Source organism: Mustela nivalis (genome assembly GCF_964662115.1).
Source record: "Mustela nivalis genome assembly, chromosome: X".
Classification (NCBI taxonomy): domain Eukaryota; kingdom Metazoa; phylum Chordata; class Mammalia; order Carnivora; family Mustelidae; genus Mustela; species Mustela nivalis.
The window spans coordinates 17,087,523-17,106,233 of NC_139040.1; the positions used below are offsets into that span (position 1 = coordinate 17,087,523).

Consider the following 18,711-nt stretch of genomic DNA (forward strand, 5'->3'; position numbering starts at 1 on the left):
AACATAGTCACTCACCTTTACACAAGGGTATGTTCATTAACGACAAAAACAAAAAGGTCATGGTGTCCATACTTAAGCGAAAAGGAAATCATTGGATTGAGTTTACTTTAAAGAAATAATGGTTTGAAGAGCACGTATCGAGGAATTCAAGCACACACGAGGCTGAGGGGACTCTTTACCAAACATGATTTCAGACGATTTCTGGGAAGTAGAGTGACACTGGAGCAGCCTTTCTTTAAGTGGGAACCAGGGTTCCCTTGAAGCAAGATGGCAGGAGACCAGTCTAGCAAAAAATGCAGGTCTGTGCCCCACCTTAGGCCTACTAAATTAGGAGCCCTGTGGATGGGGCCTGGGAGTCTGAGATTTTAACAAGCATCCACGGGGATTCTTATGGATTTTAAAGATTCATTCCCATGGTGTATAAAAAAGTACAAATTCTTTTCCTTATTTTTTTTTAAGTAATCTCTAGCACGACATGGACCTTAAACTCATGACCCCAAGATCAGGAGTCACACACTCTACTGACGAAGCCAGCCAGGCGCCCCTAAAAAAAAAAAATGTATAAGCCCGGGATGCCTGGATGGTTCAGTGGGTTAAGCCTCTGCCTGCGGCTCAGGTCATGACCTCAGGGTCCTGGGATCGAGCCCCGCATCGGGCTCTCTGCTCAGCAGGGAGCCTGCTTCCTCCTCTCTCTCTGCCTGCCTCTCTGCCTACTTGTGATCTCTATTAAAAAAAAAAATCTTTGAAAAAAAAAAAAGTATATGCCCTTTGACCCAAGAATCCTATTGATGAGAAACTAAGGAAATAACCCAGAATATGGAAAGAGTTACGTGAATGCTCCTGATGCGTCATCATTATTTATAAGAATGAAAGAACTGGAAGTGATGCCAGTACTCAGAGCTAGAGCACCGTTAAGTGAATTTCGGTAGATTCGTTAAAAGCACCGTGCACGTGTTTTATCACATTTAAAGCATCACAACAATTCTCTGAGACAGGCATTATTTTCCTCATTTCACAGATGAGGACACTGAGGGTTAGGGAGAATAAGCAGCTAAGTTAATAAGTGGGGGAAATGCTAATAAAGGGGGAAATCAGGATTCTAACCCCAAGTCAGTCTGTTTCTCAAATCCAAATTCACCAATGGGAAAAAATAAAATAAGACAGGCTTTAGGAAGAAGCCTACCTTTGAAAACACAAAGGTGGTGTATTAGAGGTTGGGAATTGGGGATTTTCCCTTCTCTTTCCTTTCACCTTTCTGTATTATACTAATACTTATGTAATTAAAATATTAGATTATAGGGGCACCTGGGTGGCTCACTGGGTTAAGCCTCTGCCTTTGGCTCAGGTCATGATCTCAGGATCCTGGGGATCGAGCCCCACATCGGGCTCTCTGCTCAGCAGGGAGCCTGCTTCCCTTTCTCTCTCTCTGCCTGCCTCTCTGCCTACTTGTGATCTCTGTCTGCCAAATAAATAAATAAAGTCTTTTTTAAAATATTAGATTATAAAATAAAAATGGATTATATATTTAAGCAACTGTGATAGTCTCCTGCGTTTCAACCCGAGTTGCAAGGAGGCTAGGAGCTGTAGAAAAAGTTGGCTGTGAAAAAGGCCTGTACGCTTCTTGCTAAGGCCTGCCAAACAAGGCGTAGCAGAAATGTCAGGCTTATGGAATGATGACGGGGGGAGGGGAGTGAAATAATCAGATCTGTGTTTTGATAAGATAGTTTACCCTGATAATCATTACGCTGCCCCTTGGCTTTTAAAAGGCTCACAGGATAGTGTCCTTTGAAAATGATGAACAGTTAATCAAAAGCATTAGACACTGAAAGTTAGCTGATTTGTGGGCAAGGTCCTCATAACTTTCTTTTTACAAAGTGAGTGTGCCGTCTGGAAGACATTGTAAAGAGCGAGAGAGGGAACAAAAAGGTCAATAACGTGAACCGTAATTAGCTGATTTGATTTTGGTGCCAAATTCCGGGCAATACTAAATCCACAGTTCTCACTGGCAGTTCCCCATCTCTGACACATCACCCTTCTTTCAACACTCTGAGGCTTCAGACCCTTCTTTAGGACTTTTGCCTTAACAGTGGTTTTCTAGGTTTGGATTTGTTTTGTCAATGTGTGCGGGTGAGGCTCATCGGCAGATAATCCTTCAATGTCAAAGTCGTCTCCAAAAGGGAGCCATTTAAGCCTCAAGAAGTAATCTTGCTGGCAGTGTTTTAAAGTCGGATTGTTTTTTGTTTTTTTTTTAATTGTACTTGGGGAAAAAAAAAAAAAAACTACCATAGGATACCGGGGGCATCATCCACGAGGTTAGAAAATGGCCTCTCAAAGATTAGCTATCGATCTTCGGCTGTCCAAAAGCATTTAGCTCCTCACTCACATGTTCTTGTGTCATTAATCTGTGTTCTGGCTTTCGCATTTTTTTTAAAGATTTTATCTATTTATTTGACAGAGAGATCACAGGTAGGTAGAGAGGCTGGCAGAGAGAGAGAGAGAGAGAGAGAGAGAGAAGCAGCCTCCCCGCCGAGCAGAGAGCCCAATGTGGGACTCGATCCCAGGACCCTGAGATCATGACCTGAGCCGAAGGCAGCGGCTTAACCCACTGAGCCACCCAGGCGCCCCTGGCTTTCGCATTTTCATGACATTATGGCAGTAGCTTTGAAAGAATTAAAGATACCATGCCGCTTTATTTTGCTTCCATCTAACAGCCCATTTATTGAGTGCCTACTGTGTGCCAGACACTGTCTTAAATGCCGTGAGGTTCAAAGACAAAGAAGACTCCGCCCCGGGCAGCTCACAGGCTAACGGTAGAGCGCAGTCACACGTCCGCTCAACAGTGCCAGGTTGCATACATAGAGCGCTATTTAGTAGGTACAGACAAATGGAAGAAAGAGAGGGCAGGCCATAAAGCCAGTCTATAGCAGGAAGGCTTTCTTAAGGAAGTGGCATTTGAACTTGGCTTGGAAGGATGGCGTGCTTGCGTGCTTTCAACAGATGGCAATGAAAACAACTCATATTAGGTGCTCAATTAATGTTTGCCGATGGGATTGATGACAGGCACATGTAGGAGACATGCTTGAAGAATGGCAAGTTCTCTCATCTCCGTCTAACCGCGAGTTCCCCTGAAGGGAACAGTTCTTACTCAGGTACTCTGTGACACACACGAAGGACGTACTTTTGAAAATTAACCTAAAAATGCTGACGTCAAAAGCAATTTCCTCACATAAAATAATGGTAAATGGTAGTCAGTCAAACCTAAGTGAGAATTTAGCCTAGATTGGTTTTGTGGACCCTGGTGCTCCAAGAAGCCTCGGGAGGCACAGGTTCAAAATTACTTGCACAACAGGACCAAGGTGTTATTTTGCCTTTTTCACTGGGTGGATATCAGCACCAATGGTGAGTACAAGTGTCAGTGGTGCCAGCAGTGATACCAAACTGTACCAGCAGTCATTATATTCGTCATCGGCACACAGCTGCAGGAAACTAAAAGGCAATTTCACTTGAGGACATCACGGCTGGCCATTAATTTTTTTTTTTTCCATGGCTGGGGCATCTGGCTAGCTCAGGCAGTGGAGCACGCAATCCTTGATCTTGAGATCATGAGTTTGAACCCTGTGGTGGGCATAGAGATTACTTTTAAAAAAGAGAGAGAGAGAGTTATGGCTGAAACAGTAAAAATGGCTAGTTGATTAAACTATAAGTCCTGAATGTCCTTTAAAAAAATATTCTGGGGGCACCTGGGTGGCTCAGTGGGTTGAGCCTCTGCCTTTGGCTCGGGTCATGGTCCCAGGGTCCTGGGATCAAGCCCCACATCAGGCTCTCTGCTCAGCAGGGAACCTGCTTCTCCCTCTCTCTCTCTGCCTGCCTCTCTACCTATTTGTGATCCCTCTCTCTGTTAAATAAATAAATAAAATATTAAAAAATATATCCTGTGTGTATGGGGCCCCTGGGTGGCCCAGTCAGTTAAGTGTCTGACTTGGTTTCTGCTCAGGTCATGATCTCAGGGTCCTGGGATCAAGCCCCACGCCGGGCTCCCTGCTGGGCATGGAGTCTTCTTGAGATTCTCTCTCCCTCTACCCCTCCTGCTCAGGCTCTCTCCTCCTCCTCTCTCTCTAAAATAAATAAATACATCTTAAAAACGATATTCTGTAAAGTACACATAAGGTGTTTCTGCTGCAAACTATAAATGTGCATGTCAAGGAAAAGCACTTGTACGATTATTTCAGCTATGAGCTAAACTGGCCTCATTTTCAGGCAACGCTATTCTTGTTTGAAATAATGACTGACAAATGCGACTACCCAACCTTGAGCATTTGCTAGACATTTTCTTTGAAAGGAACAAAGAGAGCCCATCAGTTAAAGGAAAAGCTGATAGGATTTGTTGCCAATGATAAAATTTAAACTTTCAAGAGAAAATCAAAATTTTGGAAAACTTGTATCTGCCACCATGAGCTTGAGAGCTTCCCAATAGACTTTTCCTAATGAGGTTGGAGGTGAAGTAATTAATGAATGTGGTTTTTTAAAATGTATCATATAATGAAAGGCATTGACATTTGGAAGAGCTACACAGCTCAGTGAACCAATTTTTGGATGACCCATATATGATGATACAAAATGGGTAAAAGTCTCAAAGTTCAGAACACACCAATGGATTTGAGCGTAACAGAACATGAAACGTTGATTCATGTGGTTTTCATATTCCACGCTGCAACTAACTTTTCCCACTTGTTGTTTTTATGAAGTATCACTGAAAAACATCCACAGTTATCTGGAAAGGCTACTCAAACACTTTCCTCTTTTTCCCACTACATATCTGTGAGACACTGGAATTTGTACAAATATTCCAATCAAAACAACATGTAACAACAGATTGGATGAAGAAGCAGACATGATAGTCCAGCTACCATATTAAGATGGAATTTAAAGAGATTTGCAAAAATGTAAAACAATGCCGCCCTTCCTTCTAACTATTCTATGTTGGGGAAAAATATATTTCGTTTCCATTAGAAAATTTTATTTATGTTAACACATCATGGGTTTATTACTGTTTAAACTAGTTATTAAATATTTTTTACATTTCTCAGTTATAATTTCTAAGATGGCAAATGTCAATAGATATGACTTGTATAAACAGAAGTTCTCTGGGATTATGAACAAAAGTGTAAAGGGTCCCCGAGACCAAAAAGGTTGAGAAATCACTAGGCTAGCTGATCCTAGCCTAGGCATCTATATTATACATTTTTTTTTTAGCTTTTATGTATTTATTTGACAGAGGGAGAGAGAGAGAGCTCACAGGTAGGGAGAGGGGGAGGGGGGAGGGGGAGAACCAGGCTCCCTGCTGAGCAAGGAGCCTGATGCAGGACTCGATCCCAGGACCTTGGGACCATGACCTGAGCTGAAGGCAGACACTTAACCAACTGAGCCACCTGGGTGTCCTAATACATTTATTTTTTAAAGATCTTATTTATTTATTTTTTGAGAGAGAGAGAACAGCAAGGGGGAAGAGCAGAGGGAGAGGGAGAAGCAGGTTTCCCAATGAGCAGGGAGTCCAACACAGGGCTTGATCCCAGGACCTTGAGATCCTGACCTGCGCCGAAGGCAGACGCTTCCCTGACTGAGCCACCCAGGCTCCCCTATGTTATACATTTAGATGTGTATGATGAGTTGGGGTGGGGAGGGTCGGGGGGGATACATTAGAGCAGTAGGGTGGAGATGGTACTAGATGGGATCCTGTAGGTGGCTTGGCTTCTCCAACACCATTAGAGGTTGCTGGACTTTTCTTTCTTTGCTTGAAAAAAGAAACAAACCCATGGCCACATTTCTGTATGGTATATAGCCTGTTCCAAGTAGATCTTGGGGTAGGAGCTAAATCACAGGTGGAGAACATGAAAGTATACTTTGCAGTGACAATGAACATGGATGATGGAAACCATAGAAACCAAGATGTGTCCATTTACGCATTTTTTTCCTGGATACCTCTTGTGTAATCACAGAAATCTCACTTTTGGTAGATTCAGCATCTCGTGTTGGCTGTTTTTTAGAAGTACGAGGGGAGCCCCACTTTTTAGGCTGTCAATGAGTGGTAGGGCAGGGATAGAGGACCCTGGAATGCAGCTGTGGTGAGAGATGGCAGGGGAAGTTCATGGGGTCTGAGAACTGCCCTCAGAGACTGTGCTGTGAGCTGGGCTTCTGGGTCAGTGGAGAGATTTGAGGGAGGGGAGTGGGAGTCACTGTACAATTAAAAAGGCATTGGGAGGGCACCTGGGTTGCTCAGTGGGTTAAGCGTCTGCCTTCAGCTTTGGTCATGATCCCAGCATCCTGGGATCCAGCCCCGCATCAGGGTCCCTGCTCAGCAAGGAGCCTGCTTCCTTCCCTAGCTCTCCCTGCATATGTTCCCTCTCTCACTGTCTCACTGAAATAAATAAATGAAATCTTTAAAAAAAAAAAAGGCATTGACTACGTAACTGAAAAGCCAGACACTGAGGGAAAAAACGGACAGGACTCTTAGTAGACTTATTATACACAATAAAGCAACATGAATTTCAAATCACCTTATGGAAATTGTGAAAGAGGGAGAGATTTTCAAAATTTTCCTGGTGGTCATGGCATGACATGTTGACCATTAATCATAAGTATGTATTTAAAATGTGTGTAAAATGCCACTGCTGGTCTCTTCATCTGGTGGGAAGCATTTGTTGTTTGAATTCAATGGAAATACCATTGTAGGAGGCTCCCATAAGGATGTTTTCTGACCTTGGTGTCCCCTCAGCCTATAAATATGTTTTGTCAGTCACATCTTAAGTTTCTCATCATTGGGGTTTCCTACCACAGAGGCTTTTGGGGACTTAAATATCACAGTATAGAAAGTCTGATGCAGTACACACTAGCTACTGGGTGGCAGAGGCAGCAGGGAGGAGTACAGAATCATGTCAAATGCTATGCAACGTTCCAGAAGTATAAAACTCCCAAGAACATAAGCAGTGGGGATGCCTGGGTGGCTCAGTTGGTTGGTTTCGGCTCAGGCCATGGTGATCTTAGGGTCATGGGATTGAGCCCCACCTTGGGCTCTGGGCTCAGCACAGAGTCTGCTTAAGTTTCTCTTCTTTTCCCTCTCCCTCTGCCCTCCCACCAAATAAATATATTCTTTTAAATAATATTCTTTTAAAAAAGAATCTAGGGGTGCCTGGGTGGCTCAGTCAGTTAAGTGACCAACTCTTGGCTTCAGCTCAGGTCGTGATCTCAGGGTCATGAGATCGAGCCCCACTGGGCTCTACACTTAGCACAATCTGCATGGGACTCTTTCCCCGCTTCTCTCTGCCCCTCCCCCATGCTCTTGCTCTCTCTCCCTTTCAAATAAATAAATAAATCTTTAAAAAAAAAAAAGAACACGCAGTTTACACTTACCTACATTGGAAAAAAAAATTTTTTTTTTTTTAAAGATTCTGCTAACTCATTCAACATTTAATAATGCCTCCTGACACTGTTTTAGACCTCCCCTCAATCGCTCCTACATTTCTGGTCATTTCTTTCAGCTCCTGAGAACCATGTCTGTGCCCAAAGGTAGAGTTCTGGAGAAAAACCTTGACGAGGAAGGGCTGGAGAGCGGCGACTGTGGTGACGACGAGGATGAGTGCATCGGGGGCTCCGGGGACGGGCCGATGAAAGTGAGGAACCAGCTCCGCTTCCTTGCAGGTGCGTGTGCGAGCCGGCTGGCGGCCAAGCCGAGTCAACACCAGTTCACTCTAACTTGGCTTTGCAGAAGTCCCCGCTACCTACAATGCCATCAACTCTGCAAGGAAATATTATACTCTGGCGGGGGTTGGGGTGGGGAAGAGTGTTCAGGTAGTCTTTTTGGTGGTTGTTGTTTTCCCCATCTCTGGACCTGGGTAGATGAAAAAGGTAGCTTCCAGTTTTTGTTTTTTATTGTCTAAAACGAACTGACCAAATCAGGTGACCCTGTTTCCCGTTGGACATTCCTTGGTTCTTCTCGGTTATAAAAAGCCACGCCATCTTGGGGGTCCAGTGAGCACCAACAATGGGGTAACTTCGGAAGGAAGCATAAACATGCTGCTCTTGTTTTTGTCTTCATACCGGTGCCCATGTTTATTTCCATGTAGATACCCCTCTTTCGTCCCTTCTTCAGTTACACCCAACCCTCCACCGTATGTTAACTCTACTGGAATTAAAACTTAAAATTTGCATTTTCAGTATGCCTCAGTGACAAAAAGCTAGCTTTGGGGGTAGAGCAAACCTGTATTTGCATTCTGGCTCCCTTCCTCCTAGGTCTTCACTCCGTTGTCCATCAAATGGGGATCAGTACCCCAACTTCATGGGCCTATTGGAGGATTACATCAAGAGAGAAAGTCTGTAAGCATCTAGCCTAGTACCTAGCTCAAACAGGGTGGTCCATAATTGTTAGTTTCCTGGAACGAAATCTTCCCCACCATCTCAGTCTACACACATGCACCATCCTCCCTGAATTGCTAAAACAAACTCTGCCACTGCTTTTCAAGAAATAGTCTGCCGTGGCTCCCAAGTTCCATTCCTAGGACATAACATGATCACACAGAGGCTGGCATCTTATAATAAGGAAAGATAACAGAAGCCAACGTTCTCTGGACATTAACCAGACTCCATGCAGTGTGCCAGAACTTTGCCGATATTGTCTTGTCTTGTTTCCACTGTGACCGAGGGGTGGTTATTATTCCCACTTTACAGATGAGAAAACTGATGCTGGAAGAGGTAGAATAATTTGCTTAAGGTCGTGCGGTCACGAAGGGCAGAGTCCGGATTCAGAACCAGCCAGTGAGATTTCAGAGGTCTCTCTCTGAATAACCCTACTCTGATTCTTCTTTCTTTGCTCATCTAGATAACTGTAAAAAGCCTGAACTCTGCTTTGCATTTTGCCACCCAGAACAGCTTTCAGTCATCTAAACATTGCCCAGATGAGTTGCCAAAATATGAAGTAGCTCCAGCATCGGTCCTTGGGACACATTGCTTTTCATCCTTCTCCAAAAATGTCCCAGCCTACCCCTCCTCTCGCTTTCCTGCCCATAAGCCCCATCCCTATCCATTTGAAAATGCTACGCCACAATTCCATGGCGACTTAACTTTTTTCAACAGTGTTTGGTAGGGGACCTTGTCAAGGGCCTTTTCAAAACCTAAATAGATTACATCCACTGGTTTCCCTTTGTCCACGTTGCACATTTATCCTCTCAAAGAATGCTAGTCAATTAGTTAGGCATGATTAACCCTAAGTGCTTTGTAAACTGTAAAACACTACACAAATGGTGGTTAATTTAATTTACAGGAAAAATGATGCCTTACTCCCAATAGGTTACACTCGCGTAACATGTTCAGCCATCTTTCCAGCCTGGCGCTCCCTCCGTCCCCTTTGAAATGCTTCTCGTGGAGAGGAGACTCACTGGCAATCCGCCAGGCTCATGGCACAATAGCTATTTGGAACGACAAGCTCTACACTTTGGTCAGCTCTTACACAATTTTACCCCAAATCTGGGTGGATGCCATCTGGTCCTGGTGATTCATCGACATCCACTTAGTCAACCAGACTTGGAACACTGTGTGCATTTACTGCCATCTCACTCAGAACTTCCAAAGTTTTCCTCCAAAACACAAATTGGGAATTTAGAAAAAATAAATAAAAATAAAAACAGGAGGTTCAGACCCTCTTTTTATATCCCTTTTGTCCCGGAACAGACCTTTTACCCTTGTACACCATGACCAGCCAGCAGTCACCCTGGCTGGCTGCCCTGGCTCACTTCTTCCCTTGTTTTGCTCTGGATGAAATGCAGGACACCTCTCTTCCCGTCTTTGCTTCGAACTCCCCTGTGTCCTAGGGCAGGCCCCTTTCCTCTTCTTGAAAGTCAGTTTCTAAAAAAAAAAGAAAGAAAGAAAGAAAAAAATCCATCTCTCTATTTGTGAAACAGAGACTACCCCCATGCTCATGGGCCCTGCTAGGGTGAGCAATCGTGTTCATTGATTTGGCTTGAGTCCCTGGCAGGGTGCCTGTTGGAGTCTCACGGAAATCTTCTTCAGGGTTTTCTTCTTACCTTGTAGGTCCCCTGCTTTCTTACTTCACTTTTCTTGGTTATGTAAGATTGTGGCAATTCAATATCATCATCATCATCATCATCATCATCATCATCATCATTGTCATCATCAACTCATCCATGCAAAGCATTTGGCACGGTGCCTGGCATCTAGGAAGCACTCAAAAAATGCTATCTACTCTTAAAATGATGGGTCTGTTGCTGCCTTTGCTGACCTCTGGCAGCTCAAAGAGCCTGCAGAGGTAGCTTAGAATTAGCTTGTTTTATTAGTTTGTTCGCTTCAGACCCATAAAAGGCAGTTAATACCAGGTAGCCAATGTTCAGCAATATCCCCAATATGCCTTGCTACTCCAGGTGGAATCCGTGGTCCAGGAACATCTGTATTATCTGGGAGCCTGTTAGAAACGCAGACGCTCAGGGCTCACCTCAAGACCCACCCAATCTTAGGTCCTGTTAATGAGAGCCCTGGGTGATTTGTTGGCAGCCCTTACCGCCTTCTATTTGAGCACTTGCAGCATTTTGGTTTCAAACCTGAAGCATCTAAGAAGCCACTGAGCTGGCCCACGGGGCGCTAAGTGTTGCAGGCAGTAGAAAAGAGGCCTGAGGCCCAGTCACCCACGTGGTAGGTTAGGACACTGGGATTCCAACCGTTTGCACATTTCCTCCCAGTGAGACCTTGAGCAGGTCACATATTGCTCTGAACCTCAGTTTGCCAACCTGTAAGATAGGCCTGTGCATCCTTGCCAACCTCAGTGCGTTGTGGAAATCAAAGGTGCTGATGAGTGTGGAGGTGCTTTGCAACCTGTTGTGCTCTACAGATATTTATAACAACCGGGAGACTGTTACTATGAATCCCCAGATCTCTGGAAGCTCTCTGGCTTTCTCAGCATCCCTAGCTTGGCATGTGTTTTCTGCAAAGATAGAACTGAGCCCTTGAGTTAGAAAAGGCTTTTGCACTGAGCACCATGTTCAGACTCCCTTCCAGAGACAGACCATCCACGCTGGAGTTGGTGCAGTAAATGGACTGTCTTGTTGCCGGAGGCAGCCTGGTTCCCAGTTACTGGCCTTGTCAAAGGCCTTATTTATCGTAAGCTGCTTGGGAAGCTGTCGGCTCCCAGCACTTTGGCCGGGGCTGATTCCTGAGAAGCTTTGCAAGCTCTGGCCAGGTGTCCCTAGCCAAGACATAATGACGAAGCATCTTAAGCATCTGGCCCCTCTCCACCAAGTCCCCACTCTCACCCACAAGGAAAACCACACGCACATGTGCATGTTCTCTTGTAGGCACATGCATTTGTGCACATGCGTGTACACACATACACAAACACACCTGCTCTTGAAAACAATCTAAACATGCTTATAAAGCAACCCAGCATGAAAGACCCATCTCAAAGGTCCCTGTCACCACTGCTTCACCCCCTTCCTCCCTGGGCTTGTTCTTGCTCCAGCTTTCACTACTCCATGGGTACAGCCAGAACATTCTGGGGAGCCTAATGTCTTTCTCACTGCAAGTCAGAGAAAGCAGATGATCTTGACTCAAGCTGGGTCAGAGACAGGGGGAAGTGATCATAGATGCCATGGAAGCCTCGTTCTTGGGATGAGAGAAGTGGAAACAGGCGCGAGAAGATAAACACATTCCTAGTGGCTGCGCGGGAGTAGAGTAGCTGAAGTCGGTTGGTGGGGAGCTGAGGAGGAGGAGTCACAATCTCGGGCTCACAACCCAAGCCAGTATTAAAACCAAATGGATGTTTCTTAACCGTTTAAACAGATGTCTCTTGTGGAAGGGTTCACCCTCAAGAAACTTTCAGTTTGGCTGTGTCAGTGTGAGGACTAAAAAGAGAAAACCTTGCACTTGTTCCCGGGCTGGGGGTCAGGGAGAAGGTGAAGTCCAGGCCCAGGCAGGTCCCTTTTGCCACTCGGTGCTGTCGCGTCCGGGCGTTGTGAGGGGAAGCAGCTGTCCGCTCTGCCCTACAAGTCACCTCCTCCCAGTGGTGCTGGAGCAAAGCCATTAAGACTCAACAGCTGTGGGCCCCATGAGTCTCTACACTCAACATTTCCTCCTTGCTGTTACTTTACAATCTGGAGGCAAAAAAAAAAAAAAAAAAAAAAAAAAAAACCCAGCCAGGACAAAACAAAGCAGAACCAAAAAAAACAGCATTTAGGAAATATTTTTTTCGGCCCATGATTTTCATTCATATTCTTAGTTCATCAAGTGTAGCCTTATATTCTGATTCGTAGCAAGCCTGTCCACGTAGAGGAGGTGAAGGACCCTTCGCCAGCTTACCTCTTCTGAGTCGTAATGCTGACTGGCAGTCACCTTGTATGAGTAAATTCATTAACGACTTGGTTTAGTGAGAAGGATAAAACCAATGGAGGAACTGTGTGATGGGCCATTTCTCAGGGGTGACACCTGCAAGATTATAACATTTTAGACCAAATCATGTAGCCTGCAGAAGAATAAGTAGAAAGTTTGTAGAGGAATGAAATGTCCTGGGGGATTTTTTTTTTAATGGGAAGATTGTTGAGTCCTGCTCAGAGATCAAAATACATGTGGATACAGTAATATATCTATTTATATGACCCTATTGGTCATAAGTCCAGGAATAAATTACGGCGGTTTTCCCAAAGTGTATTTTATAGTTTGATAGACCTCCTTCCTCTGCACACTTTGCTTCTCGCTATGTAACCCACTCCCAGAGTTCTCAGGAAGGGCCACCTGGGGCTCAGTCAGTTGAGCATCTGACTCTGGATTTCGGCTCAGGTAATGATCTTGGGGGCCTGGGTTCGAGCCTCGCGTTGGGCTCTGGGCTAGGCGGGGAGTCTGCTTGAGATTCTCTCTCTCCCTCTCCCTCTTCCACTCACCCCCACTCGTGCGCTTTCTCATGCTCTCTCTCTCAAATAAATAAATACATCCTTAAAACAAATATTTCCTGACTTGCCCACTTACAAAAGTTGTCAAATGACACACAGGTGATAAAGGACATAGAAGTGCTTTATAAACTGTAAAAGCAGTTTCCCACTTAGGGTAATATTGTTAATATCATTTAGTGCCATTGGGTTATAAGTCTTAGTTGCCAAAAGCCTGTAGCTAAAATTAGAAAAATTAAGTCCCCAGTGTTCTGGCCAGCAACTTTCACTACAATATGCCCCTTTTCCATCCCCAAGATGGCGTTTTTTAGTTACTCATTAACTTGCTTCTGGCCCGGCGAGGAGGTATTTGAACAATGACAAATATGTCTGTTGAGCTGTGCAAATAACCACAGTGGCAACAGTGGTAGTCACCTACATCTTGAAAGAATCACAGCTAGTTAAGTTTTGTTTTCTTTGGTGTTAGTGGGACAGTGAGGGCAAGGGTGCACAAGTTGGTGAAGGTCAAGAAAGGGCCTGTGATTTTTTTTTTCATTCTATCTGGCTCTTAGCTCTAAGCAATCTGCTTTCATGCCTTGATCTTTTCGAGAACAAACGCCATAGGAAGCCTAAGGAAGCAAAGCTTACTAGAATAGCACTTCACTCGGATACAGACCAGGTGGTTCTTGCTCACAGACTGACGAGGCAGCCAATCTCATCTCTCCCCAGAGCTTTGGGCAGTTGCCATGGCTCCCAGAGACAGATTTTGATGTGAGCTTTAAGAGCGAGTGATAAAAGTTTCAGTACATGTTCAGTACGTGTACCCAGAAAAGGCTCTTCTCCGTGCTATAGGGTCGCCTCGCGAATTAGTTCAGCTAAACTGGTGGTAGCTGAGAGTAAGGAAAGGTAAAAAACTTTCCGTAAAGCTACCATAACCTGAGATGCTTTAAGAACTGTGTTTCTTATTACTCGTGAGATGTTCAAGGGTACACTTTTCTAGGCCTACTGCCCTGGGAGACTTTCCTGCCTGGGCCATTAGGCTAGGAGGCTTTTATCAAGTGTAACACTATGATAGTTAGACTTGCTGGTGAGCTTCACATGGAACTCTAAGAATTGGGGGGGCGTCAGGGGGAGTGTGAACGATTTGCAGCCATTGTATTACACTTTATGATCAATTTCAAATGAAGAGGAAACGGTTGAATATATGAATCTGACTAAATGGTACAACTGACTTTCTCTGGATAAAGCCATGTTGGCCAATTTAGTGACTATCTCAACTAGGTTGTGGTCATCTAGTATGACAGAAGCAAATGGGAAGGAGAGAGAGAACACTTTGCAGGTAGAACATGGCAGGAGGAATGAGCAAGGAAGGTGGCAAGCCCAAAGGCTCCAGGTGAGCTGAAGCCAGCCCTGGAAGATAATGTCCACAGGGAATCTGGGAAAGCAAGGCTAAATGCCATCAACTGGGAAGTACTCCCCTGCAGGAGGAAATACCATCCCAGAAGGAGAGAAAGACGTGGTGTCCAGTTCAACCTGCTCAGTAGCCCTGAGCAACGGTCTTTTGCATGGGCCAAATCCAAGGAGCCCAGTGTAATGAGTAATTCTGAGCCTGCAGAGCAAGACAGCAAGTGAAGGTGTCAGGGGCCACCACCAGTCCTGGTGACCACACACGGAGATCAGCTCCGAAGCCAGGCTGAGGTCCTGCTCTGATGGGAGGAGGGACATGGAACCACCAGATGCTTCGCGATCGCCGACCTCCCACAAAACCTGTGAAATGCCACACACGGGCACGTATATCTGCACGCACGCACATGTCCTCAAGGCTCTTCCCAATTCACACCATGCCGTCCTTTAACTTTGGTCACTATGGCAAGAAGGTGTCACCAGTTATCTTTTTCTCCCCATTATTTGCCTGTGGCAGTGCAAGGACAGGTCCAATCTCCTTTGGTAGGAATGAAGTCACTGGCAAGTTTTTGTTTGATTAGTTGTTTGGTTTTTTCTGGCTTTTTGTTTGTTTGTTTTTCCAGTTTGGTTAGTTGTTTTGATAAGAAAGTTTGTTATAGTGCCTGCCTACGTACACACCTGGCTAAGAGATGTTTAATGATCCAGTAAAATGATCCATGGCACTTATGGTTCTTAACATTTCTAAATATACTTGCTGAATTTCAAAAACTGCCTTTTGATCTTTTTTTTTTTTTTAACAATCCTAATGGGTATGGATAAGGGTAAAGTCTTATGTCTTTAAGGTGAGAATGGGAAATCAGTGGAGACAGAATCTTATAATTTATAGCTTGTTGATGAACTTGAGCAGTAATATAATTACCAAATAAATAAAAATCAGTAGAGGCTGTTCTATAAATTCTGGTGCCCGAGCAGGGAACAATCTCATTAGCGACTTCAGGATGGACTTCCGAGCAAAGTAGTGTCCTTGACTAACAATGGGCTCATCAAAGGATAGAAAGCCAAGACCTTTTCATGGTCTATTTACACTTATCAACTCCCTGTCACCAACCTGTGCTCCCCTCCCCTGCCTTGTAACTGTCACTTAGTAGGTATTCAATAAATATTTCATTTATCCATATATTGGTTTTATTTCTCAGCATTTGCTTCCTTTTGCCTCCTATTTGGCAGGACTTAACCTCCCTGCTTCTTTAATTAGCTTCCTCAAAGTAGCCTTTGACTTCTAGCAGCTGAAATTGTGAGCAGAGAGATAGTCGGTCCCTGCTCCGGTCCATACGGGATTAGGAACTCCTGTGAGGCGGGCAGGGCACGCTGTGTGAGATGCTCTCTGTCTGTAGCCTAGCGTACCTCTTGAGGAGAGTGAGCAGGATGGTGAAGAATCTGCAAACGGGCTTAGTGGAAGAAGAGTGAGAAGAAGTAGCAATGTTCGGTCTATACAAGAAAAGAATTAGGGAGCGTGAACATTGTCTTCTAATATTTTGAGGTCTTACGTGTGGAAAATGAAGGTCGATCTGGAACCCATATGTGGAATTTACAAGCAGATCTATTTGACTGAGAAATGGGTGAACTTTCTAACCCTTTGAGTTGTTTCTCAGTGGCATGGATTGCTCTAGGGAACAGTCAGCTTCCTGACTCTGGAGATATTTGACTAGAGATTAAATAACCATCTATCAGAAAGATTGGCTGGGGGAGGGTGGGGGTGGGATGTCAGAAAGTGAGCAGATATCTACGTCATGGGCCCTTGACTCCCAGGGTCCTGAAGAACTCAGAGATGCTATGGTTTGATGATGATTCCAACCACGCAAAGAGAACGAAAGAGAACCAAGATGGTGGAACAAGCCAATGAGACCATTTTTCTGGCTAGGGGGAGGAAAGAGAAATGGAGAAGCTATTCTCTCTAGTTGTATTTGAGCATGTGTCACCAATTATGATTTTCTGCAACTTTTTTCCCTAAGCAAATGGATCCTTAGGAATGACAGAGATTTTTCCAGGGAGCAGTTCCTTTCCACATCCTCTCTGTCGATCATAGCCTGTAGAACTCCAGTTCTCATCTCTCCCCAATTACTTGCAGGCTTGTGGCCTCCCTGCCCCTATGTGAGAAAAACAAACTGGGCTACAACCCCTCCTCCAGCCATGAGCAGTTAGCCCTAATGTCTGTACGGTCAATATCAAGGTTGTCCAGTCCACACCCATCTCCCACACCATTCTCTCACTTCTGACCCTGGCCTCCCAGAATAGACCAGTGCATCTCAAGTTATCTGTGGGGAAAGGACTGGGAGGCGGCGGGGGCGGGGGGGGGTGCGGTCTGTTCCTCCTGAATCTGTCATGGGCCAGTGATTTTATAAAACATAATAAAAATGAATTGCCACCGAAAGAAAATCACAAAAAGGCCTACAAAATATAAGCCACAGTTTTTAACTAGGAGACTCAACAGACCTAAAAAATCTCTCTGTCAAATTGCTATAGAAATTGCCAAGTGCTTACTTCCAATTTCTGTGCTTGTCTCCTCACAGATTGGCAAAAAATAGCAGAACAGCAGACCCTACTCTGAGTAGGGAGGAGTAGCCTGCTGTCTGTGTCTCTGCCTTGGCTCCCCCTTCCCGTTGGAGCCAATGGTGGAACAGATTCCAAAGCAGCAGCTGAAATGGGGGTGAGGGCAGTGGTGTGCTTCTAGACCTCCGTAAGCGCCATCATCCCATCGCTAGCTTGAGGTTGATTGGGATGGAAATATTTACACCGCAGAAAGCAGCAGAAATGACAAAGCAGGGCTTGATGTATTATTGATCATCTAGACTCTAGACTTAAGAAAGTGATGGGAAAACATCAGCAGTGTGGATTAAACTTTAAATTGTGTGGGTTCTGTCACCATTATGTTGCGAGGAGCACAGAACGTTGAGGGTCCGCTCCTGCGTATTCAGAAATGTCGTCCGACTTAGCGGAGGAGTCGCTGGCATCGTGGATGAAGGAATAAGATTCTGACATAGATCTTCGTTATTTTCTCTTGTTTTCCTTAATGTAAACCAATGTAGTAGCCACTGTTCGTGCACGAACTACACTCGCTTGTCAATCATGACCCTGGTTTGGCTACCGATCTAAGAGCAGGGCAAAAATCAATGAAAGAATTCTGTGAGAATCAATCAGTTATAAGGAATTTCTAATAAAGAGTAGTGTATTATTTTTATTATTTGAAAATGGTATGTTCCATCTCCTTTATTCCATGGGGTTTTTTGTTTGTTTGTTCTGGATTTTTTTTTTTTTTTTTTTGAGAACCATTCATCACACAGTTACCAGTGTGGTGTGGGGTAAAGGGGGTACTTCGGAAGATTTGTTTTCTTTCCTTCTTCCTTAAGGGTTCCTGGCTTAAATCAATAGCTTTCTGTACCATGAGGGATGAAAGGTTTCTCTCTTCCTCAGTTATGCAAGAAAATGCAAGAGCCCCTCATGTTCAGTTACCCCAAAATCTAGGATTCCTTTGGAATCTGAGACTTGGAAACTTTCCTAACTTGGAAACTGTTAACCAGAGCCATAAACTTTTTTTTCCCCCCTCAAAACCCTTTATTCCCTGAGGGTTGGTGGGCTCTCACTGCAATCTTTCTGCTTAACCACTGGAAATCTCATCAGTCCTATCCCATGAGATGGGAGTCTTATAGGGCAGCTCGTGGGGCACTGAGGCAAGGACCACTTTTAGAGGCCGGGGCAGAGAGTAGAGCTCCTAATATCGGGTTGCATTTTGTTGGCTTGGTAATCACTTTTTTAACCACCGACCATATGGGCAGAGGTTGGAAAGAAAGCTAAATTTGGAATACACCCCCACTCTCCTTTTCAACATTTCTTTCTTGTTTGTGCCAGGAGGCAACGTATTACTCATACTCTCATCCAGCCCCAATTGCTAGAGGTCTACAGGAATGAGATTCTCCCCCGCTGCAGTGGAATCGGGGTGTCGGAGACTTTCTATACCTGTGTGTGGCCGTGTGGAGGAGTGTCCACACTCGGCTTCTGTGGGTTTCTGAACCTGTCTGTGACACATGGCCCTGGAAGGCTAAGTCCGCCCTGGTGAGGAACTTGGGGACTTGGTCTCTATGGGCTTATGACGTCTTCCTCATTTCTAGGCAACATTCAGAGACAGCGCTTTTCTGCACTAAGTATCTTTCTGACTCGGGCTTTTTGGAGCATGGAACCGTGAATCAATCTCTCTGTTTAGTTTTTTCTTTTTTCCTGTTCTAACTTTCCTTCTCCCCATACACCTCCTCGTATGGAATGATAGAGCAGGGAAGATGAATGTGTTTGGTACAGCGGTAACGATTGGGGCAGCGTCCACAGAAATCTCATGCAC

At 44.7% G+C, this 18,711-nt stretch overlaps 1 protein-coding gene across 1 annotated transcript in view; it reads left to right on the forward strand.

The window, feature by feature from the left end:
• The window catches only part of GPC3 (glypican 3), a 400,650-nt gene that overhangs the window by 342,788 nt on the left and 39,151 nt on the right, over positions 1–18,711 (forward strand). Inside the window, exon 7 of the mRNA XM_082716734.1 lies at positions 7,536–7,695. Coding sequence (XP_082572860.1) covers positions 7,536–7,695 — 160 coding nt within the window. The remainder of the gene's footprint in view (positions 1–7,535; positions 7,696–18,711) is intronic.